The sequence below is a fragment of the Falco biarmicus genome, chromosome 6, assembly GCF_023638135.1.
Source record: "Falco biarmicus isolate bFalBia1 chromosome 6, bFalBia1.pri, whole genome shotgun sequence".
Classification (NCBI taxonomy): domain Eukaryota; kingdom Metazoa; phylum Chordata; class Aves; order Falconiformes; family Falconidae; genus Falco; species Falco biarmicus.
In genome coordinates, this window is record NC_079293.1 from 73633381 (window position 1) to 73649689 (window position 16309).

The 16309-nt window shown below is 47.2% G+C and overlaps 1 protein-coding gene across 1 annotated transcript in view; it reads right to left on the reverse strand.

Moving 5' to 3' along the window:
* Positions 1-334: 334 nt before the first annotated feature.
* Positions 335-16309, reverse strand: part of BLK (BLK proto-oncogene, Src family tyrosine kinase) — a 45837-nt gene continuing 29862 nt past the window's right edge. Inside the window, exons 7-13 of the mRNA XM_056343463.1 lie at positions 11078-11227; positions 10439-10591; positions 9277-9456; positions 8612-8688; positions 4554-4704; positions 1474-1605; positions 335-1104 (exon numbers count right to left, since the gene is read on the reverse strand). Coding sequence (XP_056199438.1) covers positions 896-1104; positions 1474-1605; positions 4554-4704; positions 8612-8688; positions 9277-9456; positions 10439-10591; positions 11078-11227 — 1052 coding nt within the window. The 3' untranslated portion in view covers positions 335-895. The remainder of the gene's footprint in view (positions 1105-1473; positions 1606-4553; positions 4705-8611; positions 8689-9276; positions 9457-10438; positions 10592-11077; positions 11228-16309) is intronic.

Sequence of the window (16309 nt, forward strand, 5' to 3'; positions counted from 1 at the left end):
GGCTTGTGCAGTGAAGAGCTCAAGCAAAGCAAGGGGCGAGGTGTGTGTATTTTTTTAGAGATCTTGTAATATGGATACTTTAACTCCCACCCAGAAGCAGGGAAGGAGGGACATCTCGTGGCCACATCGCGAACATCTCTCCAGAGCTGGCTGTGCCGGTCGGTGACGTGCCCCCCCAGGCATCCCCCCTTCCCGCCCGGGGTACCACCCCAGCATCACCCCGCACTGCCCGGAGAGCCCCATGGCCTCACCCCTTCTCCTCCATGGGCTGGGGTGGGCATGGGAAGCACAGGCACCCGTTCTCACCCTGACACCCAAATAAAGAAACAGGAAATGCTTGTATCCAGTTCTTTATTATTGACTTGGGGCAGAGGGATGGCACCACCTGAAGAGATCGCTCCAGAGCTTGGGGGCCTGGTGTGTGACCCAAGGAGGCGCAGACAGAACGTGTTCCCACCCCTGTCCGTGGATTGACGGGGGTTGTAGTATTGCAGGCAGTGACATCAGAAGGCCGGGGAGAGATTGTGCACCCCCATACCCTCACCCTGACTATGGTCCCCTCTTCCAGGGGCTGCAGTTGCAGGGCTGAGGGGCTTTTCTGGTCCAGGTGGGTCACAAGGGATTTTGCTGTCCTTCATGGCAGAGATGATGTCTGCAAAGTGGGTACAGACCTCCCAGGCGGATGAGGAAGGAGCTGTGCCAGCTCTCAGCCACCACTTTAGTCTCCATGATAACCACAGAGCTGGCAGCATCCACCTCCCTCATGTCCCTCCTCATTCCCCATCTCCAAATGCATTTTGGTGGCACATAGGAGAAAGGGAAAAGCCTGAAATGAGCCATCACTGGATGGTGGCTTTCCTCCAGATCTGTCCCCAGGTGCTGGTGGGACGGTGGCTTACTGCAGAGGCTCCGGCTCGTACTGCTTCTCTGTGGCAGTGTAAAAGTCCTCAAGGACTGACTGCAGGTACTCAAAGGTTGGTCGCTCCTCAGGTTTGTTTCGCCAACATTTCAGGATGATACTGTAGAGTTCGCCAGGGCACATGTCCGGACAGGGCATGCGGTAGCCCCGCTCCAGGTTGCGAATCACCTCAGGGTTGGTCATCCCTGGGAGGAAACACAGACCATCAGGAGTTATTCAGCACCCTGGGGGGGAAGCTCAGTGCTCCCCAGTAGCTCACATCCAGGCAGAGCTGGAGGGTATGAGGGACTGCAATGCTGAGCCATACCTGGGAACCACCCCTTCCTCAGGGTTGCACTCCCCCCTCCACCCCTCTGTCCCCTCCCTGACTCCCCTCTATAAGTTTTGCCTTGCACGGTTATACTGGAGGCTCGTGGGAGCCTAGGAAAGGCTCCCATGGATAGACAAGCATGTGTGTCTGGGCACACATGTGCACACTTGGGTATGTGCCTTCAAAACTTTTTAGATGTTTTGAAGTCGATGCACACTCATCCTGTATTCACAGTGCGCTGTACCTGGGTAAGGGATCCTGCCATAGGTTACGATTTCTGTCAGGAGGATGCCAAAAGACCACACGTCAGATTTGATGGTGAAAACTCCAAAGTTAATGGCCTCTGGCGCCGTCCATTTGATTGGGAATTTGGCACCTGTTTGGAAGAAAGAAAGGGAAATAGCACATGGAGGTACAGCATCTCCCTCTGCTCCCACAGACATGGGTGAGCAGCTCCCCAAACCTAGCCTGGGGTCCTGAGGGCTGTTGGCTGTATTAGGGGGCTGTGATGGGACTTACTGAACAAACCATGGAGTTAGGGAGATAAGGCAATTGCTGCCTATCTCCTGCTTTTAATAAAAGGTCATTTCTACCTGGCATGTCTTTGCCTTTCTTCATTCTTTCTCCATTGCATTCAAGGCTATTTCATCTTAAAAAAATTATTCACATGTATATACTTATAAACAACCATAGGTACTGATACGAGGAGGCCAAATAATGAAAAAAGCATAATGCCTTAGGTAACTGATAATATGCATATTAAAAAACTCTAGGTAAACATTTTTACTGATGAAGTTAGACGAATCCACAGTATTAGAGCACCTTTGAGTCTCTTACATGTTCAGCAATGGGATCTCAGGAATGGAGCCAGGAATGGTAGCATGGACGGCTGACCACTGCCATGCGTGCCCAGGTCGTGATGCTGGGATCAGCAATGCCTACCGCAGCCCTTGGGCACCAAGCAGCTCTCGTCAGAGACCCTTCTCTCTTCAGGTAGCAACCTGATGTGTGGGATCAGTGGGTTTCTGTAGCCCAAACTCTGTGTCTGTGCTATTCAAAGTCAATGCCTCCAGTGGCTTTATTAGCAGGCAACAACAGTAGGATCATATTCTGTATAAAATCACTCATTGGAAGGGGGCTGTTTTCAGCAAAAGTGTATAATCAATACAGCAAATACTATTTTTCCAGTTCTTAAAGCTGCCTATGTATATTAAAACCAAAAGAAATCTCATTTTACTTTGTCTCCCAAATTCTTGTTTTGCACACTGTAGACAACAATGACCATAAGATTGCAATTTCTGTTTAGCTAAGGCCAAAAAAACCTCACCCCAAACCACTTTAAGCAGGAACTGAATGTGTTAAGGACTGCAGAGGAAACCACATTTTTATTTGTAGATATCCCTTCAGGACTGAAAGCCAAAATGTAGTGTGTGAAATAACTGCCTTTGTTCTTGCACATCATACTCTGACAAGTAGGCTGCCGAGGCTTGGAAATGCAATCTATGAAGTGAAAATTGTTCAAAGTAGATAGAGGGGAAGTTGTTATTTCAGATTAAAACTAGCTGGAAAAATGCTGATAGGAACTGTTTTCCACTGGAAATGTAGCTCCTTTGGGTATGTTAACAGAATTATACTGATTTCACTAAAACTTCTCTTATGGATAAAAAATGCCTTTAAAAAGTGCCTTAAAAAATGCAGCAATCTCACAGTAACCTTTCATGAAATTTTACAAATTACATTTGCCAGCTTTTAATACTTTGAAATAGTTTTATATCTTGGAATGGGTATAATTTGTATCATAAAGTATTTTGGGACAGCAAATTGGGAACACTTCTCCTATGAAAACAGGCTGAGAGAGTTGGGGTTGTTCAGCCCCTGGAGAAGAGAAGGCTCCAGGGAGACATGTGGTGGTAGGACAAGGGGGAATGGCTTTATAATGATATAGGGTACATATAAATTAGATATTAGGAAGAAATTCTTTACTGTGAGGCTGGTAAGGCATTGGCACAGGTTGCCAGAAGAAGCTGTGGGTGCCCCATCCCTGGCAGTGCTCAAGGCCAGGCTGGAAGGGCCTTTGAGCAACCTGGTCTAGTGGAAGGTGTCCCTGCCCATGGCAGGGGGAGTGGAACGAGATGGTCTTTAAGGTCCCTTCTAACCTAAACCATCCTATGGTTCTATGAAAGTGAAAGAAAAGTTTCCTATCTTATAAGAAAAAAATAAATCTATTCAATTTGCTTTCCCCAGCATATTTTTATAGGGAATTTTAGCTTCATCCCAACTCTAGAGGATGACAGATTTCCAAAATTTTAAAATCTTCTGGTAAGTGCCATTTAAGCTAGACTTAATTGTTTTATTTCACTCATTTCTGTTTGTTTCCCTGATGCTCTATGAAGTCTCTTTGCAATCTGAGTGACACGATCTCAGAATTGACCTCAGAATCAGAAGTCAGTACAGAGAAAGTACAAAGACAAAGCTGCCACCAGAGGAATTTGACTTAATCGCCTTAACCCTGTTGTCAAATGTCTGTAGACAGACCTCTGCACCAGCCAAACCAGTTGGCACCTCTCATGGTCATGCTCTCCTGTTCACCATGAGTTCAGATACTCAGTCCCAGCAAGAAGCTTGGCTTTGCAGGTGGATTAATAAAGAAATTTCACATTTAAAAGGGAAATATATTTTTTTAATGCCTTTTTTATTCGGGTTTTTTTTCAGATGCTCAAGGTACTCTGTTCCCCTGAGAAACACCTACCAAGCTGCAAACTTTCTCCCACGTTTTGTAAGTTGTCCCTCTGTTATGGAAGGGACCTGATCTGATCTGGGCTGTTTGCCTGCGACATCTGGAAACTGCACTTGGGTCCAGATTCGTGGCTCCCGCTCCCCTCTGCAATGCGATGGCCAAGTTACAATGCTATTTCCTTCCCTTCAGACTGACTCACTGTGGACACGTAGGGACAGGCAGCAGGTTTCATTTAGCGGAGGTCGAATTTCTCCAGTAAGACAACCTGAGATTCAGCAGGACTCCCCCAAACAGTGCCAAAAGACTTTTTTTCTCATTTCCCTCTGCAAACCTCACTTGCTCTTTATTGTCCTCAGGTGCTGCTGCTTCTCCTAGGACCCAATACCTGGCTCTTTTGCCCTGTGCCTGCTGCCTGAGTGCTGACAACAGCAGCAGTGGAGGCTCTGGTCTCATGCCACTGGCAGTGCTGCCCTGTGCCTGGTCCCAGTCCAGCCCTTGGATGCCCAATATCTTGGCATGTCTGTGTGGCAAAAGAATTAGAGATAAGGGTAATGTGTTGGTGAGGCAATGCTGGGAACGATACCCACCTTCTTGTGCCAAGTATTCGTTCTCGATGATCCTGGCCAGGCCAAAATCAGCAATTTTGCAGCAGAGCGTCTCTGAGACAAGGATGTTGGCGGCTCTCAAGTCACGGTGAATGGAGTTCATGCGCTCGATGTATGCCATTCCCTCTGCCACCTAGGAGAGGAGGAAGAGTCCACCTACATCAGTTACCTCCTCATGACAACAAGTTCACTTGATTTCATCTTACCCACCTTTGCAAAAGCACAGCATGCATACAGGGTTGCTCACATGCCTCCATGTGCATGGACATGCATACATGCCTCATGGATGGATGGATGGATGGATGGATGGATGGATGGATGGATGGATGGATGGATGGATAGATCAACAGACAGCCAAACAGGTAGACATACATACATACATAAATAAATAGATACTGCCCGTGTATGTGTGCACATGTTCAGCTCTACCAGCGTACATCCGGCCACCCAAAGCTTTAAGCAGACAAGTCAAGCAGAACAGAAGCATCACCCTCTGTTTTGTTCAGAAGTTACAGCTGTGAGTTGTGGCTTCAGCGAGATGCAGAAAGCTGAAGCAAACCTGAAACCACATCACTGGAATCCCAGTTTCTGCCACATGACTTTCCTCTCTAGTTGGGATTTTAATCGCAAACGCTCCAGGTTAAATACGTGAATTAAAAAAAATAAAAAAAAAACCAACCACAAGGAACTAGTCTGTCCCTCAGTCACAGTGGAAAAGTCTAGATCTAGGAGGAGAACTAGATGTTTTTCAGCATCCTCCTCTGTTATCCCTCATTGATCTGTTTTTTTTGGGGGGAGGAGACCCCTGGAGATCCCTCCACAATAAAACAGAGACCAGACTAGGACCCAGGACACAAGACAGTCCTCCCCTCTGATACCTACAGGATGCATTAGAGTAGAAAACCCAGATACCCATAGAAACATGACTGGGATAGAGAGTATGTCCCTGGAGAAATGCCCTGTCCTGGGCACGTGCTGCCTTCTTCAACCACCTCCAAACTTCACTTTGGGAGGTTCTTGCTCCCAAGATCATCTTGCAGTGTTTAGGTCCTCAGAGCAGGGAGCAGCACTGGGCAGGTGCCTGGTGTGTGATGAACCTCTATAAACGTAGGCTGCAATGTTTTATTGTGGGGTGCAGGGGGATGTAGAAAACAGAGATTGCAAAGTTGCTCTATCAGTTGAGCCTCAGATTTGGGTTAGGCATTTGACAGGAGAGTGAGTGGATGCATGCAACCCCTGCTAACAATGGTTAGTACCTATTAAAGCTTTTATGCGTCTGTGGGTGAGGGCAGAGCAATTTTCCATTCCATACAGATTCACATCAGCATCTCAACTTACATGTGGTTTTAAACAGGATACTAACACATACTTTCCAAAGCTGCATTTCTAACCTGTGTCAACACCCCTTCAGCGCAAGTGCTGTTTGCTGTGGTGGAAAATGGAAGAATTGATGTAATTTCCTGTCCTGATGTTAATGAGATAGTACCCAGTGATGGGCCCGTTCCAGCTGTGCTGTTGAGCATGTACCCTCAAGACTGACCACAGGGTCAAGTGCATCGGCCCAGACAGTTGTCATTTTAACTCCAACGGATGCTATTGGACTCAAGAGGACTGGGTGCCTGTTGGGCTGTTATGTCATCCTGACACCTCAGATGAACAGACTGCAAAATAGCTCGAGGGACTGCTCTTTTCCTCCTCCTCCTTCCAGAGCTACCCAGTGAGTGCTTGAATCCCTGCACTGGGGAGGTGGTGCTGGTGTGGGAGGGGTAGTGATGAAAGCTGTCCTTTCAATTGAAGCCCATGCCTTGAGGGATGGGCAAAATCCTTCCTACCCCATGTGCTGCAGGTGGCTTCTGTGGGTTATTATATTGTTGGGGTGTATTGGTTTGGTCTGTGTTCAACTATCCTGGTCCTGGAAGTGGTGCATGGTGCAGGATCCTGCAAAGATGGTGGAGGGATGTGAGAGGGGTGTGAGGGGTGGGTGAGTGTTTCCAGGTGCCTATAAAGAGGTGATGTCCACAGGCAATTGCTCAACCCTGGTGATGATGTCCACTGTGGGGACTGTTTGACCATTGTAGTGGATGGGTTTCTGGCCACCTGAGGCCATGCCATGCAATCACATCCAAGGCTTCATCCCTGAACTCAGAGAGGAGGCTTGGGTACATGAAGTTGCCCTGGGATAGGTTTCTCCCAGGGGTTCCTGTGGCCAGTGTGTTGTCAGACCTATACACACTCGTGCCTGGGACAGAGAAGATCACTGAGCTCTCCCCAGATGCTTCCACCCACCTGCCTGGAAATGCTTCATTACTCCACGTGCTCAATGCAAGTTATAATGTGTTAAATAAATGTATGAGTACTCTTAACATCTACTGTCCCTGCCTCAAAGCTGGGCACAGTGTTGGCCAGCAGCTTTGCTTTGAGTCACCCCTGTCATTATACCTGAGTGCAGATTACTCTGGCTACAAGCACTTGCCTCTTACATAGAAACACATCAAGACAATTTCTGGGGTACTGCTCCCATCAAACCCAAGGGCTTTGTAATATGGATGGATTTGGACCATTCTGCTTATCAATGGGAATTTAAAACAAACCACAGGCTATAACTTTCAAGAGAAAGGATGAAAGAATGAAAAAGGGAAGGTGGGAAGTGGGAAGATTAAGAAAGAAGGATAGAGGGAGGGAGGGAGGGAGGGAGGGAGGGAGGGAAGGAAGGAAGGAAGGAAGGAAGGAAGGAAGGAAGGGAAAGATATTAAACAGGGAGGTTACACTTGGCTCCATAACCTCTCACAGACAACAAAGATAAAGTTGCAGATAGGGAAGATATACCAGTAGTGAAGAGGGAAGACACTGAAACATGTTCCTCTGCACCCTTCATAGGGCTGCAGAGGAAAATAAAAATGACAGATGGGGATACTGCTTTAAAGTATTTAAATATTTTCATCCTGGTTAAAGCAAGAAGGAAAATCTGCTTTCATATAACATTTACTCAAATATTAAGATTCTCCTGTTGTTAATACATTACAAAATAAATCTGTATGATGGCTGGAACCAGGTGGTCATCTTTTACATGTTGTTTGCTCAGGATCACTTTGACTCAGAAAGGCTGAGTGATCTTTTGTGTAAATTCTAGACCTGAACATCAAAACAGCTGTATTCAGCCACGATGCTGATGCTTTACATTTTTTTCCCCAGTATTTCAAAAATTAACCTAACTTTGCTTTGGGTGAGCCAGACTGGCTAGGACCAAAGTGGAGTGACTTTGCCAATCTCATCCTTCACGTACAACTTGTGGCCAAGATCATTGAACCACAGAATTATAGAGTGGTTTGGGTTAGAAAGCACTGTAAAGTTATCTAATTCCAACCCCGCTGCCATGGGCAGGGACACCTTCCACTAGACCAGGTTGCTCCAAGCCCCATCCAGCCTGGCCTTGAACACTGCCAGGGGTGGGGCATCCACAGCTTCTCTGGTGGTGCGACTCTGCTTGCAGTTTCCCTAACTTTGACCTGTTTGAGTTTAGATGCACTTCCGGACTGAAATGCAACTATTAACATTTACAGCCTGGGGATGCTTAGCAGGAAACAACCCTACAAATGTAAAAGTTTGTTCTCAGAAGAGGCAATATTCCCAGATTTGAGGGTCAGAACAGCCTTTATGCCTAATCATCAGAAAGGAAGACTGCTGAAAGCCAGCATGTCTTTACTTTGAAAGTCTCTTTGTTGAGCTTTTTCTTCCTTTTGAAAAAAGAGAAAAAAATTTTCCTTCTCAACAAGCCAGAAGAACAAACCAAACCAAACCCCAAACCTAAACCCCAGTTCTCTAGCACTGTACTAAGTTCCCCAGAGGCTGTCCTAAGGACGGTAGGGCATTGCTGAGCTGACATGCACATCAACACGGAGGGCTGAGGGAGAAACCCTAAGAGAGCACACCAGGAGGTGCTGTTTTTCTCCAGGAAATCAACGCTCTGACAGACTTCAAGGATTTCACCGAGGCGATAACACATCATGATATTGTCTGCTTCCTAGAGACTGTTCACTAACCTGAGCAGACATATCAATGAGTTTTGAGAGATTCAGTTGGCTTCCTTCTTCTGACTTCAAGTAATCTAGTAAACACCCTGCAAAAGAGAAGAGACCGCTGTAACTCTTCTGAGTAAGTCTATACACCTGCTTTCCCCGGTGCTGCTTGGAATATATATGCAACAAATCTGCCGGCATCCTAGGGAAAATATGAGGAACCACAATGGGTGTCTGCTGGAGCATCTTCCATTAGGAAAGTTCCCAAATGCAGCCCATTTCTCCCTTGTATTTTGCACAGAATTTTGCAAACAGCTGAGCATTCATCACTTAAAGCCTTTATATATGAGGGGCAAAAGAGAGGAAAATTTCACCATGAGAGAAGTAAGTAAGAATCTGAAACAAACTTCCAGTAGGGACAGTGGAGATGAGAACTTTAAATACTTTTCAAATGGAGCATCACTATTTTGTGAAGTAGTCTATGAAATAGGAGACCACAAGAGGCAGGATTTCAACACCCAGGAAGTCCCTTCCAGTCCTACAAACAAACTTCTGGATCACTTAGTCCTTCTGCTTACAGATCTAGTACAATGCCCTCATCCCCACCAGTGTTATGCACAGGGTGTACCAGCTGGCTCATTGATCTGATTTTGCAGAAACCCAACAAAAAACTCAGTGGGGCTCTTTACCGTTGGCCATGTACTCTGTCACAATGTAGATCGGCTGCTTTGTCACTACCGCATACAACCGGACCAATTTGTTATGCTGGAGCCTCTTCATCAAGTTTGCCTCTGCCAAGAAGGCATCAGGGTCCATGCTGCCCTCCTTCATGGTCTTCACAGCTACCTTGATGTTGTTCTTGTAATAGCCTGCAGAGAGATAATGATGCACTGAGGAATTTCAGCCTCTCTATGGGCTCTATCAAGCTGTGCAATAAAGAACAGAAGAGCTTGTGGATCAGGGAGCAGAAAGCCACAGCAACAGCTTTCAATCTCTCAGAAAGAAATTCATGGTAAACCTCAGTGCCAGTGGGCTCTGAGCAACCAGCCAGGCATGAGAGGAGAAGGGAGAGACACGATACAACTGTCAGTCCTTGTGGCTTCATCAAGGATTATCCCTGCTCTGGATGGTGGACGCCCATGCAATGAGCCCATCCTCACGCAGTCCTCACAGTCCTGCAAGACTCTTTCTGGGTGAAAGGCCTAGGGCCTCCTGCCAGCTGGATTCTCAAATACTCCAAATGCCATTAAACAAGCCAGGACTCTGCAGTCAGGACATCAACTCAGTCTGGTCCTGTCCACAATCTCGATTGCCAAGGGAACGGGCAACCACAATGAGGACAGCGAAGGAGGCTGAGATCACCCACTTCCTTTCCCACGGATTAGCAGTGGGCAGGAAGGCATAAGGGTTTTGTATCTGGGTTATAAAATGGAACAGGGAAGCAGAAAAAGTAGGATAGTGTCACCCAGGTACCCTGCTGTGTGTCATTTAGGATCCTACACTCGTGCCCAGGATTCCCAGGAAGAATGAAAGCGTGTCTCAGGAGATTAATATATAGTTATTTCAGCACCCATTGCATGTATCCAGCCCGTGAAACCCATGCTCAACTACTCATCTGTGCAAACACAACCTGTCTGCTCCTTCCAAGCAGTACGGCATCTACTGCTCTGTGTGTACGCATAAATATGTGTTTATACGTTAGAATGCCCATGCTCAGACTAGTTGTGCCTTAGGGAAAAAGGGCTTTGTGTCTCCTTTGTTTATATATTTCTTTCCTGGAATGGGGAGAGGGGGGGATGGGGGGCAGAAGGGTTGCAGGGGGGGTGGGGGGGTGGAGGGAATTATACTTACCCATCCACACTTCCCCAAACTGCCCACTGCCAAGTTTCTTCACAAGCTTCAGAGACTCCCGTGGGATCTCCCATTCATCCTGTGCCCAGGGTCTCTGGGGAATCAGGGATATGCAGGGAGCTGTGAGTCGCTGGCACAGGCCGTCCCCTTTCTCTGCATGAGGACGAAGCACAGGACAGTTCAATGAGATGCCAGAGCTAACCTCCTCCTCCATCTACACATGCCAGGAAAAAGTCAACCCATGGGAAACATCCACAACCACACAAATGTTTCAGCTGCAGGGATCAAGGCACCAGAATGGAAAAAAAGAAAGAAAAAAGCTCAAAGGGAGCCACAGAGGAGCAAATTCTCCTGCCCAGCTAGTCCAAATGCTGCTTCTGAAACATCCCTCCTGCACATCCCTTCAGCATTCCCTCTTTCCTTTCCTGATAGGACACACTCCCTGGTTACAGGGCTGTGGGCAGAGCTCACCCTCACAATGCCCTACGATGAAAAAGCAGAACAAGGTGCCCAAGGCCTGCTTGGGGGAGCACACCTGGCCCATGAGAGTGGATGAAGTGGTGGTGGTGGCTGGTAAACCTGTTCTCCCTCTGTTCACATGCTAGGAGACATACTCATTAGGGAAGGCAAACAACTTACGGCTGTAATGCTGGATTAGCTCTGGCAGGTTGGCAAAAGTCATCCTGGGGGAGATGTAATACCCCCCACCATCTAAGGAGCGAATCCTGTAGTGCTTGATGATGTCCCCATGAGCAGAGTCGCTGTCTCTCACAGACAAGGAATAGGCACCTGGAGAATGAGTAGAAGAAGGAGCTGTGAGGACAAGCAGCACCCTACTCAGGGACTAGCCACCTCCTCTTTCCTTGGCTGCCTACAGCTGCAGACACCTGCAGATATGCCAGCTCTTGCTGATGCTTTCTCAGGTCAAGCCCCACCAGGCTGCAAAGCTACAAACTTCCCTCTCTCCAAGGCAAGTGGAGAGGATAAAGGTTCATCAGAGCTTAACTGAGCCTGCCAAGGCTTTGCTAAGACGTGCATGTGCTGTGGCCAACAGCCCCAAAGAAGCAATAGCACATCAATATATTAGCAATTTTCAATATTCATAGGTAATCAATAGCACATCTCCAGCCAGAACAATCAGGTACTCCTTAGGTCATGATGGCCTTGTCATAGCTCTCTATCTCCCATCTGAGCTCTGCCAACCCTGTCATCTCATCTCATGAAACAATTGACTGCAGGCTCACCGGTCTGTAGAAACACAGGACTGGCAAGGAGCTGAACCACCCCACCAGCACAACCAGAATTTTGGTTAGTGGGAGAGATAAGGTCAAGAGATATGTGTCCCTTCTCAGCATTATCCAAGGTCCCCATGTCTCTCTTATCCCCTATAACCCTTGTGCCAAGGTCAGTGGTTCAGCCAGGAGGTACAGAAGGAGGTACAGAAGGGGGATTCAGGAGAATTGGCTTGTTCAGCCATAAACTTGTGACAGTGGCTAAACCACTTCTAGACATTCACGTCCAGATTCATGTGCCTTTGACCTTGAGGGAGCTACTCAGTGATCTACCACTCCAACCTGTTATCCTCTCCCTAGAGCAGATTTATAATTTAAACCATGGGGCTGGGTTTTTTGCACACAAACCCATCACTAGATGTTGCTACAGAGCAGCAGCTTCCAGCCTATGTCCGTATAAATTTCAATACAGCTTAGCAGTGGGTTTTTTTTTTTTTTTCCTTTTGTCTGGATCGTATTTCCAGAGAAAGTTGTTACAAGCCTGCTGGGCTGTTAAAAGTCTAACACGTCACACGGGGTTGATGGGCTGCCTTTTTTAATGTTTGAAAAGGCAAGGCTATATATGTTAAAAAGTATGTATCTGTCATGTAGGATCATAAGCAGAAGTGGAACCTTCCACAGTGACTCTGAAACCCTAATCCTACAAGTCAGGGAAAAGATTACTAACATATAATTCTCACTGTCTGATGTTTTTTCACCACAGCACCAGCAGTTCCCTACACCATGGCTGAAAAACATTTGCAATTTTTAAAAAGCAACAGAAAGCCACCTCTATGGGTATTTTCTCTGTTGCAGTGATTATAAATCTTTACAAGCAGAATTTGGAGAGTCTAAAACTTTTCCGACTACTAGTGGTTGTTCTGGGGGTACTCCCTTTCTGCAGAGACTATGAGATATTGTGGCATCATGTTCAGGAAGACTTGCTGGTTTAAATGCAGAGCCAGGGAACCTCAAGACTGGAAGCACATAGCCTTGGTGTGGTGGGGTCCTTCTCAACAGAGGATGTTCTTCTGAAACTCCTTCACCATGAGTGTCAGGCAGAAGACAGACTGAAAAGCACTTTTGGCTCTATCAGTCCTGCAGCTGGACATCTGAGAAATATTCCTGAAGCATCTTCAATGGGGCACCAAAAAACTCAAGGAAAGGGCAAAGGAATGGCTCCTTTTTGCACTCCATGTCCCAGTGGCCAAAGGTCACTACACAGCTGAAAATGTCTTTCCCAGGGAGTGATCTTTGGTCCCTGGTGGGTGCAGAGAGCTGTTGCTAGGGGTTGTGTCCACAGTGCTTAGCACATCGTGCTAGAGTTGATTGACCACATCCCTAGCACTTGGCCCCAGACCTACTCTGGCTCCTTTGTGGTACCTATGTGGCCCTAAGTTACAAATAATAATAATATTATTGTTATTATTATTATTATTATTATTATTATTATTATTATCGTTACCACCATCATCATCATCATCATCGTCATTATTAACTTCTATTGTTGTTTTTAAGGATGATGATGTTATTTGAATTTGAAAGTGATTGAAATCACATGCAGGCCAGGCTGCAGCCCATCAGAGCTGGGCTTCTACAGCACAAGTCCAGGAGGATGCTTTGCATGCCTGGACTTAGGCATGTGTGGGATTTGTACGACATAAGGCTTGCTAGAGGAAGGAACCAAACATGGGGTGAACCCAGCCTCACTGATGACAGACAGCATTGCAGAAGGGAGCGCAGGAATTAACGACTAACATGTGTGCGAGTGGATGCCTGGGGGGCTGACAGTCAGCAGAAAAGAGGAGACCTGATCTGTGTGTTAGCGTGGTTGCACCCAAAACACCTGTTCTCCTGCAGGACCTCATTTCCAGACCCCTTTAAACCCTCTTGCATCTTTCAAACCAGTGATGTGCAGCATGCAGCAATAAAGGTGGCTCTGGGGCACCCTGCAAGCCAATTCATCAGCTGCCTACTACCAGTGTTAATACTTACTCTGTCATTAGAGATAACGACTGTATTTCAAGTTATGTCAGAGTTTGGTTTGCTTAAGTGAGTGTGGTAGAGCCTTCACCACCATCCCCCATGGCTGGTTACTGTTCCCTGGGGAGCTGCAGCGTAAAGGCAAAGTACTAGGGCTGAAAAGCTTAAATTCTCTCTTCTCCCAGTAACAGCAGCAAATGAAAAAAGTTACGTGGAGCCATACAGAAGGAAGGACTCCCAGTCTCCCCTGGTGATAGCCAGGATGGCCAAAAGGAGTTCTTGTTCTTCAACCACAAGGGACATTTGCCTGTCCTATGGTGCCACATCACATCCCAGCACAGACCTGGGCTGACACACAGAGGTCCACACCTGCACTCGACACCAGCTCAGAGCAGTTTGAGCACAACCAAATCTTGCCCTGGGCAGCTCTGGGTGTCAGACCCTCCTGTTCTGAGTCTGGGATCCCCAGACCCTCCTACAAGGGGTCTCAGGTCCTTTCTGTTCAAAGGTTGGCAAGTTCTGTATGGGACAGAGTAACAGAAGATGTAAGGGTGGGATTCAACTTCATAACATATCGAGGGTTGATTCAGTCACCTGAACAGGTGTCTGGTACTGCTTGAGATGCTCTGGGGCATCTGCATGGGCTTAGAAGGTATGGTGCAAAACCACAGCTCCTCGTGGAGCACCTGGAGATAGCTCCAAGTTGTTCAGTTTGGCAACCAAATCAAGCCCCAGTGACTACAGTGGGAGCTGAGGCAACTGCCATGTGTGGTATCTACATTTTGGTGTCTGCATCTCAGTCTGAGTCCCACCACATGTGGCATCTCCTGTTCCTATAGGTCTCATCAGGCTCTTAACTCCTTCCCAATGGGAAGCCCAGGAGCTCAGCTGGATGCAGTGGCTGAGCTCTGTGAAGTCCCTTCTGCCAGGAGCACAGGCGCACCAGTCTTGCTGCGAGCCAGGATTTCGTGACTTGGCACAGCTGTGTGGCTGTGCTCCTGCAGGTTTCAGAATGATTATTACTTCGGCGGAAGATTTGTTTATTTCCAGCAGCTTCAGCAAGGCTAGCTCTCCACTGATGATTTCACTGCTGGTCTGCTTCCCACACTGCCTTGACAAGGACCCATCTTCCCGGGATGTTAAACATGCCTTTCACAGACTCTGCCAACTGTTAGCTGAAAGAGAAGCCCTCAGGTTTACAGTTTCTGTGTCTTTAACCATGAGCAAAATGAGACAGTGCTTAGGATGGGCTATGAGTAGTTGCAGCTCTTAGGCAGGGTGCAGAATGCATCCCGCTGGGGCTGAGACAACCCAGTATGAGACAACCACCCTCCAGTGCATGGTGGTACTGCCCTTAGCTCAGCTCAGCACTTTGCCCTGAAGGTCAAATGTTGCTGATGATGTGCAAAGTGAACGAAAATACACACAGTGTAGGCAGAGAACAGGAAGAATCTGTGGGGTTCGAAGGGCAGGGTTAATTCCATGGCATTGCTCTGGACATCTTGTGGTGGGTCACAGGGTGCTTTACATTAATGAACTCAGCTTCACAGCATATTTGGACATGCGGGGCTTTCTCTTTTCCCTTTCTCTTTAGAGAGGAGGAAGCTATGGTTAACATGGATCAAATGGTGTCACCATGGCTGTTCAGGCAGTCTGAAACACAGGGTGTTCAGGTAGAAGCTGATGGCATAGGATGATTCAGAGGATGAGGTGTTTGAAAGAATAGCAGCCATATTTTAAGACATAATATCAGAAAAGGCACAGGTGAAATATTTCAGAGCAGAAGCTGATCTCTGACCATTTGGCACTCATATGGGACTTTCACAGACTGGAACACTCCCCATCTGCTAATGCAGAATATCACACATCTCCAGCTAAGTCTGCTTCTAGACAGCAGAGACGGGGCATTAAAATTGGGTCCAGCCTGGTTATTTCTCCTTGAATCTCAGGACTCCAACACCTCTATCCAAGCCCTGTGTGACCTAGACCCACCCACACTCCAGAGGACTGCAGGGAATTATTTCATCCTGAGTTTGCAGCTCGTGGCTAGCAGTAGTAGGAGGCAATTGCCCAAGCAAGTGCAGGGAAAGTTCTGATCCCATCCATGTGTGGCACCTAGAGATGCCACAAAGACTAGGATCATGTGTGGACATCGCTCCTTCCCAGACCTTCAGACACAATGCATGAGTGTCTGCTGGGCTTGTGTATAGAACATGTGTTGCTCCTTACCCTTCCTGGGTGCAATGTATAGTCATGCCACCTACCCAAATATCCCAGCAAAATAAAGGGAGAGTCAGAAAGGGAGAACCAAGAACAACATGTGATGACTAGTCCAAGGCTGATCATTGCAAAGGCATCACAAAGGTAGCAGAGAAACCAATATACAAGCAAAGCAAGTGACAAGCAGAGTGCTTAGAAACAAGTCTCTTCAATGTTTCCTGACCTGAATATTCCCTAAAAATTCTGAAAACTGCAAATCCTCATGGAATGCGGCTCTCCTACTTGGCATCAGCTCAGTAGGGACATGTGGAGGTGAGCCCAGTGATGGGGCAGGGGAAAAAAGGCTGTTATAATGCTAGCACAGCACCCTTGCCTGATGGCTGAGGGAGAGAGCTAT